At 37.2% G+C, this 9,744-nt stretch overlaps 1 protein-coding gene across 5 annotated transcripts in view; it reads right to left on the reverse strand.

Annotated features, from left to right (window-relative positions):
* The window catches only part of ANAPC10 (anaphase promoting complex subunit 10), a 31,677-nt gene extending 21,992 nt beyond the window's left edge, over nucleotides 1-9,685 (reverse strand). The window contains exons 1-4 of one of the 5 annotated variants that reach the window (XM_084204480.1): nucleotides 9,583-9,685; nucleotides 3,943-4,059; nucleotides 2,545-2,635; nucleotides 1,694-1,814 (exon numbers count right to left, since the gene is read on the reverse strand). In XM_084204480.1, coding sequence (XP_084060606.1) covers nucleotides 1,694-1,814; nucleotides 2,545-2,635; nucleotides 3,943-4,057 — 327 coding nt within the window. In that variant the 5' untranslated portion in view covers nucleotides 4,058-4,059; nucleotides 9,583-9,685. Of the gene's footprint in view, nucleotides 1-1,693; nucleotides 1,815-2,544; nucleotides 2,636-3,942; nucleotides 4,060-7,246; nucleotides 7,353-9,367; nucleotides 9,558-9,582 lie in introns of those variants that run through there. The other 4 variants (XM_084204482.1, XM_084204484.1, XM_084204481.1 and 1 more) reach the window with 4 other exon arrangements.
* Nucleotides 9,686-9,744: the final 59 nt, after the last annotated feature.

Genomic DNA, 9,744 nt, shown 5'->3' on the forward strand with positions numbered 1-9,744 from the left:
TTTACAGCATCGGAATATTTTATCTCATTAATAAGAAGCGTGACCATATCTTCTCCTCGGTTTAGAAGTAAAAAAAGCACAAGAGCATGTGGTATGCATAAGAATTACTCTGTCATGCATCATATTATAGTCACATTCACATACCATAAAAAATGTTAGTAACTTGTTTCATATAGAAGCACCATTTTTAACTACATACATTATGCATAGAATCCCGTGTTTGGCAAGAAAAGAGCTAAAGAAATACTGCCTGAGACACTGGAAAAAACTAATACACTTGTTATACATTTTATTGCTTTACAGATCTTTAATACATTAATCACACACATACTCTCAAAAGCGGGAGTTTACCGCTGTATGAAAAACTTAAGTTAGGCAGCAAGATGTACAGTGCTGTACTAAGCATGACTACAAAAACGACAATAATCATTTAGTTATTGAAAGGGCAGATAAAAGTGCAAAAATCAAAGTGATCATTAAGGACAACAATGACATCTAGTGGATACTCGGGAAACTGACCCACAGCCTAACAGGTGAAAGGATCCAGCTGCCCTTCCTCAGATACTGTGCAGCTCCCAAATTACTACAATACAATTAGGAAGATGGAAAGAATTTACAGCTGATGAAAGTCAAAATAACGTGATGGTTTATTTCTTCAAAAAGAACATTTAATTAATTAAAGAAAAATAAAACATGTCAAGAGCTTTCCATTTACTATTTAGGATAAAAGTGTAAGTCAAAACTTGAGAGAATATCACAAATCATTGAAAGGATATAGATAGATACATAATGCTAACCGATATCTCTACTACACTATTTTTTACTCCCACAGTATCTACAGCTTTGTACTTACAACTTCCTCTTGGGACTTTGGTTTTCAGTCCCAACAATCCAAAGTGAAAAAATAAAAATCCCAGAAGTAAACTTCAAGCCACCATTTAGCACCACCCTTTTCTCATCATCCCAATCCTTCTGCTATTGTAATACTTGCCATATAAGGCTGCTAAGTTAAACTTTCCCAAAATACCAGCCAGTAACTGCTGAGCTCCAGAGAAGAAGAATTTGAAACATGAGGCTACCCTGACTCAGAAAGATACCTGCTTATAAGTAACCCGATTAGTTTCCAAGGTGGACATCTACCAGGATCATGGATTATTTCAAATCTGCTTTTACTGTTAACCAAAAGGTTGGCAAAACTAAGCACTTAAAGCAATTTGAATTTTATCACAGTTCTGACTAGAAGCATCACCATAAAAAATACTGGATTTGATGTTTTAATAAATAAAACACTAACAAAACACTACAACTCTGTCTCATTCAAAATCTTAAGCCAATCTGAAGAATAGAAAATTTGATTTTGCTTCATATTGTTAAAAAACCTCATCCCATCCAAAATTTTTGCCTCTCAGTAACTACTGAGTATTAAAAAGAAAAATAATAGAAACAATACTTAAAAGTAAAACTTAATTTATGAACATATTCAATTATAATGATGTTTGGTAAAAAGAGTCTGATAAAAAATAACAGAAACCAATCTACAAGACAAAAACTAAAAGCAAATATCAAAATAAATCCAGCCATTTTCCGCCTTCAACACAATGCCATATTTTACCTCCAAGACCACTTTATTACATCAGATGTCCTAACAAGAGAGAACTGTTTTAAGACAGAATGTAAAGCATCATTTACCTACCCGGATTTCCTGGAGATTATGAAAATTATTTCCTACTCTGACAGAGATCTTGCTTGGAGTGTAACTTTCGTCAGATTTGTAGTCTGCATAAATACATAAGGTCTTCACTGTTGTTTTTCTTCTGCAAGATGCAACATAAACTATGTAAGCATCATAAAGAAAAATATTCGGGATGAGTTTGTTGCTAGCTTGCAATAACTAAGGATTTAAATGTTCTGAAAATTAATATAAGCGTGCCTAGTGATTCATAAGAAACTTGTTGTTGAAGAACTAGGTGAGTTTCCACATTACATTATGCACACAGTTGATTTTCACCATTCTCCTTTGCCTGCCTTCAGAAATATCAGCATACCAAGAAACAGATGCCAAATAAGCACTTGTACATAATGAAGCTTAAGTTAGGCTTTTCAAATATGGGCTCTCTTAATAGACCAAGGCCTTCTCAAGAAAGTAAATTAAAAAGGGGGACAAACATCTCAAGTTTGTTTAAAGTACTGAAAGAATCCTATGCAGGACGGAATAAAAAAGGTTTCTCAAACTCATTTGTTAGGTTACATAGGAGCCATCTACCCTTCAAATGACTCTCAAAGACACAAAATCAGGACATAAGTCACCTTACATGACTAAATGAGCAAATGTGATGCTGTCACAACTGACATACCATTAAACATTAATTTCTGTTGCTTATTTACACATTTAGTGATCATAACATTTGAAAATCTCATTTTTAGAAATGCTGTCTGACTTCTTACCAGTTGGGTAAGAGAACCCAGGAGCTCTTGCACTTCCAGAATTCCTATCTTACTGAATGGTACAAAGCACCCTAACCCACAGGGAGTATATTTTCATACCTAAATTGGATGTTCACCAAATGAGGCTGTGATCCATCTGACTGCCAGTAAGTTTCTAGATTATCATCTCGTAACTGATCCACTCCAAAGCCTAAGAAAAAGAAAATGTGATAATCTTGAACATCCCATTTCTGTAATGCACATGTAGCTCTTCTTCAACTGTTACAAATTAATGTCTCCTGAGTTATAACATATTAGGAAACACATCTAGATATCCAAGGTGCACCTATACTTTTCTGACATGAAACTGAAATAGGGGAATCTGCACAGGTTCAATACTGTTGAGGTCTTTGGGGTTCAAATCCATATCAACATGTCCTGAAATTTCAAGTGGTTAAGTAGTAATTTATATTGGTTGCCAAAGCAATAATTACAGTTAGACTTTTCCACATCTTCTGTAACTTAACTGCTGAACTAAAGAAAACTCATTAGCAGAGACCATTCACTATAAAATTTTAGCCAAATGTAACATTTTCAAGTCATGTCCTGAAATATTGTTGCTTTTTCAAGTACTAGCTAGAACACGCGATAGATAGCAAAAGCAGTATTCCTAAAAGTTAATGCCATCACATTTGAAGAAGCAACTCCAGCTTTGTATTTTCTATTCCCTCATTATCCTTTCACAAATCACATCCATTTATTGATTGTCCATACTAGCTACAGTTCCAATATAGCAGCTGAAGTTTCATCTGCAATAAAAATATTCCTTCACCCTGTTTAAGCAACAAAACCATGAGACATTTTTTCTCCAATATTCCAAGATTTCAGACCAAAGTCATTCAGCCTGAGCAAAATACTGTGACATAAAGGGATCACTAACCCTAGGCTGCAGCAAGACAGCTGATCAATTGCCAATAGATATTTCTGAAATAGCAACTCAACCACCCCAAAGGGAAAGAATACAGATTTTCAGATATTCTGAGCAGGTATCACTTACTGCCCCTCAGGACCACAGGTTTATTTTACTTACAGGGTTTTAGGGCCACCCTGTAACAGCTAAGCTCACACAAAGTTACAAAGTTCAGGCAGAACACTTAGGTCTCCCAGCTGCATGGTCATCCTTAGTTAAAAATGGAAGACATACAGACAAAATGCCAAAGCATAGAAACAATTTCACTGTGCTGGGTGTGATTCTGCTTACATGGCTTAGTTTGTTCACCATGTAAATGAAAAAAAAAATAATATAAAATATGTAAGAATTCTGTTTAGTTCATATCAGATAGTTCCCATAGAAGGATTTCTGATACAGTTATAACTTTCATATTGTATCACATACAGAGAAGGCCAACATTATTTGTAGTAACTACAGCCTACACTACAGCAGTTTTACTGCTGTGGGTGTCTTCCTCCCAAAACATAAATGTACATTCAACTTTTTACATCATTGTTGTGATTTACCTGGCTTACAGGATGAAAGAGACCAAACTGCTTGTGAGCCTATTTCTCTAACAGTACCAGTCCTCTCTAACTGCTTTGGATCAGCACCAGGTGGGGTCTTGTTTGGGGTGGTCATTTCTAGTGAGAGAAAACAAGTGAGTTAGTTGACATATTTTTAGATTAATGGGAAAATAAAAGGATTTTATTGGTTCACATAGTCAGTTTAATTCTTCGGCCTCAGACTTTTATAACAGCCTACAGAATCTGTGTTTTATACATATACACACGTACATTTTTGCATGTCTGTTGAACATTTCATTTATATATAAAAAGTAATATGTATACATATACAGAATATATATGTGCAATATATGTAAGAGGCTACTTACACATATCTGTAAATTTTGTATCCTTAAGAACTCAATAGATGCTTGCAACATTCATAAGACATACTTTACTTGTATCATTCTAATTTATGCATATAGACTTAGGGTTTCAGAGTTTGGTTTTTACAGGCTAGCAGTACAACTTCATTCTCTCCCACAGATACACTTAAAGTTCCCTTAATCTACAAATTCAGAAACTAGAGCAAGAGATACTTCTCCCCCAAAATAGGAAATGGAAGTTTAAACAAATTGTGTAATTTGTAGCAATTGGTTATAGCCACATTTATTCACGGACCATTTCCTGAACTTTACAACTTCATCTGGAATCATTAACTTGTAATTTGCATTGTTCAAGTAATCACACTCAGCCTCAACACCCAGACTATCACCACATACACGACAACTTAATTAAGCTGGGTTTTGTGAAGTACAGAGCACTGACTATTTCCTAGGAAGTAGCTTAAAATATTTTTTTTAAAAATTCCAAAGAAACATAAATTCCATGAAAATAACTACATTAAAGCTTAAAATTAAACATAGAGCACTAAAGAGTCAGAGAATTAGAGCTGACCTCCCATCCTTTGCTTACATGCATGACATCACATCATGCTCTGCTAATCTCAGAAAGTCTTCCAGTGCCTCTCAGATAGCAAGTAAGGGACTGAGTTAGGCTGGGACCCACAAGATCCACACCTTACCCATACAGAACTGACACCAGGCAGAGACAACATCGTCTATGTATCAGTGAATCTGCAGCTAAAAAGTCCCACAGGAAATCTGAATTCTCTAGCGCACCAAACACTTTCTATTGGCCCTTGAGTATTTCCTTTTAATTTTGCAAACATAGGCGTGACACAGATATTTTACCTGCTTTCTCATATACAAGACTGTAGTCCTAACTACCATAAACAAAATCTGAGGAAATAATTGCAAGTGTAGATAAACCTAAATACTGTCAACAGCGAGTGTCACAAAAGGCTTCAGACAAAATCCTTGTTCAAACACCATCCTCTCAGAAGAGACGTTGGACACTACACAGCTAATCCTACAGATGTCATATATATATTCACAGACATTAATTCTAATGCCATCTAAATTAAAAAAAACTTGGAAAAAAAATTTAAAAACATTAAGTTCACAGCTACACGAAAAACAAACATTTTTAACAAAATGGTTTGGAGTGGTAGAAGGGACCTTCAAAATCAACTAGTCGACCCCCCATGCTGCACCAAAATTCAAACTATGTTTATTAAGCACTGAGGAGACCATTATCCTGGACTTCTGAATTTTAACGCTCAAATGACCTACTAATCCAAACTCTGAACAATTTTTTTTTACTTTTGTGACAGTGAACTAAGAGAGGTTGAGTTGCATTCATTTTAATTCTCAGATTTACATAGACACCAAAAATACTTCTCTTCCAACCTCTAAAAATATACGTAGAAATTTCAACCTCACAAAGTAAAGCTAAATTGTTCACTTGTAATTCAAGTGATCACATGTCAAAAACATCATAGAAAACATATTTTGAATATTATCACCAGCAAGACTTGGCACTCTTTTGACTTAGAGAGAAAATGAATTAACAACACCAAATCCTACCCGTAAGACACAAAGACTATGCAAACATCCCATCAAAACAAGGTAAATCACAGAAATTACATTGAGCAATCAGATTACATCACAAACTTGATTATATAGGCTTTTAGAAAAAAATTACTGGAATTTTCAAAGTATGCAGAACACATTAAGATAATGATGTTGAGCTTCCTTATAAGCTTCAGCACACAGAGCAAAATTCTAAACAGCTTAATAATGCAAGACTTGTATTGCACTGGTTCTCAAAAGTTGGAGGCATTACATTTTCGGGGTCTGAAATACACAGCAATAAACACCATTCCAGTTCCCTACAGTTTTAAACTAAGCTTATTTCTTTTTAACTAACAGGAAAGGATTCTCAAACCCCAAATTTCAGCTCCAAACCACTGCTAGCAAATAAATCAGCCACAGATTACGTACTATTGATGAGAAAGACTGAAAATTTTCAATGGCTGAACTAAATGAGTCAGATTTCCATGAGGCAAGTTCTGCTCAAGAACAATACATTCTGGATAGAATGTAGCTCTCCAATACTCAGAACTTTAAAACCTGAAAGCTGATAGAAGTACTAAGGAAAAATAATGTAGCAACAGGCCAGGTCACTCAAGTAACACTTCTGGACATTTTACTAGCAGAAGTAAAAGTACCTCATTTTAAATGAGACATAAATACTTAGCTCTAAAAGGAATTTAAGCCACCTAATAAAATTTTTCTTTGTTTTTTTAGGCTGTGTAAAAACAGGTAATTTTTTTAGAAGGCCTTCTCCTTGGCATGTGCTGTGTCCTTATTAACAGCATGAATATATTAATGTCTTCACAACGTGATCAATGCCACACTTTCATTTTGCCATTTTCCCCTCTGTGGTTTGCACATCCTTTGCTCAAGACAAAGCAGCAGCTTTCCCCCCCCTCCTTGAACTCTTTATCCCTCAATCTCTCATCTTTCTCACCAAAGTTCTCTCTTTTCCAGAAAACATTCCAGCCCTGTAACAGCCAATTGAAGATGTTTTAGCAAGCACAGTTTATGAAGAGAGTGAAATGGATTTAAATGGTTGGACTTCCTTCTGGAATGGTTGGTCTGCCTTCCCCAACCAAACCAGCCAGGTTGTTCTCAGGGTACCAGCAGAAGACACCTTTAAAAGCTGCACACCTGGAAGCAAACCCTTCTGTAAGCACACAACACATCCAAGAGAAGATACTGAAGGATTCATCATGGGCCTTCCCTACTAAAGCTCCATAAAAATCCAGGCTCAAGGAAACTTGCAGATTCCAAACCAGTTTTCCCCTATTAAAACTTTCAATTCCACCACGTTGTATGCACAGAACTATTTAAATACACACCTGTAAGGGCCCTTGAGAGACCTGACTGTGCCTGAGAGATATCTGTCCAGACATTTACTTCTCCAGCAAGAGATCTGTGGACACCCAGCTTCAGGTTTCATCCACCTAAAAGCTAAAGATTTTCCTTTAGCATCCAAATCAAATATCACCACCTAAAAACAAGCGTCTCTTGAACTACAGAGAACTCAAAGATTTGTTAATCACTGGCCTTTACACAGCAACCCTTCTATTAATGTGAAGGCACTCATCAAATTTTATCTTAGTTTCCTCTTTTCTAGAATGTCTATGCCTTTCAAGTTCCCCTCATAAAATTTAATAAACCTAATATTCTTGCAGAATCTAGCTATCCAGGACTGTTGTTTTAAAAACTAACCAGACCATTTTAGCTAAGGCTCTTTATCATCAGAGTAATCACTTCCCTTGTCTTTATATTTACCCATTACTTGTAAATGTGACAAAGCAACACCTGGGTAGTCGAAACAACATAATTCTCAGTTAATATGGGTTTAACTATGCATTATAGTGCTCAAATGCAGTATAAGTGCCCAGTATTTTTTGGGATACTGTTTGCTGTTCATTGACACTCTTCTATTAATCAGGCCTTTGATTTTTTTATTCCTGTGAACTGAGCTTAGTTACACTGATTTCCAACCTGCCACCAAGCTTCTCAAGGTGGCTTTTAATTCCACCCCTTAGCTGTACAGTGCTTGCAATCCTTTCAACTTTGTATTCCACATTCCAGGGAACAGTGAAAATACACTCAAAACTGAACTCTCCAGGAGCATGTTTCATGACACCACTGTTTAAAAGTGAGTCATTTACAAGTCAGATTCAAAAGCTCTTAAAAAAATCTTTAAAAAGAATTCTTTTCAGAGCACACTTCAGTAGCTTGAACAATGGCAGAAATCCTATAAAACTCAGACTCCTCATATTCCCCCTTATTAAGTGCATTGGCTACTGTAAAAAAAAAAAAAGTTTAATCCAGATTGCTCTCAACAAGCCACACTAGAATATTTCCTGTGTACACACTGATTTTAATTGTCCTCTACTTACTGACAAATTCCCTTCCCAAACCACCTCCCCAGAATCATTCAAGAGATCAGAGATCACCTGGCCTTTTTCATTCTTTTAAGAAGTAATACACTGATTGCATTCCAATCATATAATTTTATTCAGTTTTAGCAAATATCTGACTACAGCCATTCCAGGAAGACTGAACAAAGGTTGCACTGACTACTTCAGCATTTTTACAACATCCATAAGACTGTTTTTCTTGTTCTTAACAGAAGAGAATTTCATATCTAATATTCCCTGATTTTCTTAACTGCCCTACTCATTTTACTACTCATTTACAAGCTCTTACCCCTGCTCTCATTTTCTTTGGCTGGACCCTTGCTCTTCTAAGGCCTTTAAAAATCTCAAGATATATCTGAAAACCAGCCTCTCACTATGCTTTCTATTTTTTAAATAGATGAAAGATTAAACATTAGATATTAAAATTACTAATGCTTAATTAATATTTAATAATGATAGTGTTCAGCAGCACCCTATTTTAACTAGCTCACCTGTACATTTGATCTCTCAGATTATTCTCTCAATCCAACTTTAATAAACTTAGTATTTTTACCCTGCCTCCAGTGCATAGCTTTAAGCCTATTAGTAAAAATTACCAGACTTTTATTGTCAAAAATAATTTCATTAAAAGTAAAGATAATTACAAGAATTATATTAGCAGTATTTCTCATCAATCTAAAATTTTTTTTTTTTAAAAAATATGTTTTTGTGAAAGCCCAGACTTTCCAAAGTTACTTAGTAAGGCTACAAGCTGTTCCTTAAAGGAGGCGAGCACATCTTTGCAAGGAGTGTAAAGTGTAAATATTAGGTGGAAGCTGTCGTGAAAACCAAGAGCAACCAGAGGATGAAGCCGCTTTGAAAAACAAACCGGTAACCATCCCCCCACGATTTGTTTGTAGGGCTTTCAATCAATATTAATTTTATTAGTTATAATTGTAACAATTAGGAATAAACATAATGAAAATTAACCAGGTTTACAACACTATATTGAGGCCGTGCCCCCCAGGCCTACAAACCGCTTTAGTATCGGAAATGAAGCAGCAGCACCTACTCACGGCACGGGCCCCGCCGGATCCCCAGCCCGGCTCCGCTCTCCGGCCGCGGGGGCGACGCGAGAGCCCCGCAGGCACGGCGGGAGGCACCCGGCTGGGCAGCCCCCACACCCGGTGCAAACACGCCGCCTCACCCAGCCCAGCTTCTGCCCGGGCTGGACCTTCCTCCTTCTCCTCCCCGCACGGTGCCGGTAGAGCCGCAGCTCCCACCTTTCCCACCTGATCCCGCCGGGAGCAGCCACAGCCGCTGCTGCCGCCGCCGCAGCGGAGGCGCCGCAGATGCGCGCGCGCCGCCCCGCCCGCTCCCCCTCAGGCGCCGGGGCCGCCCCTCACACGACGCCATGGGCGGGGCGGGGCCGGCGGGAGCACCGC

This window comes from Fringilla coelebs (genome assembly GCF_963513975.1).
Source record: "Fringilla coelebs genome assembly, chromosome: 4".
Classification (NCBI taxonomy): domain Eukaryota; kingdom Metazoa; phylum Chordata; class Aves; order Passeriformes; family Fringillidae; genus Fringilla; species Fringilla coelebs.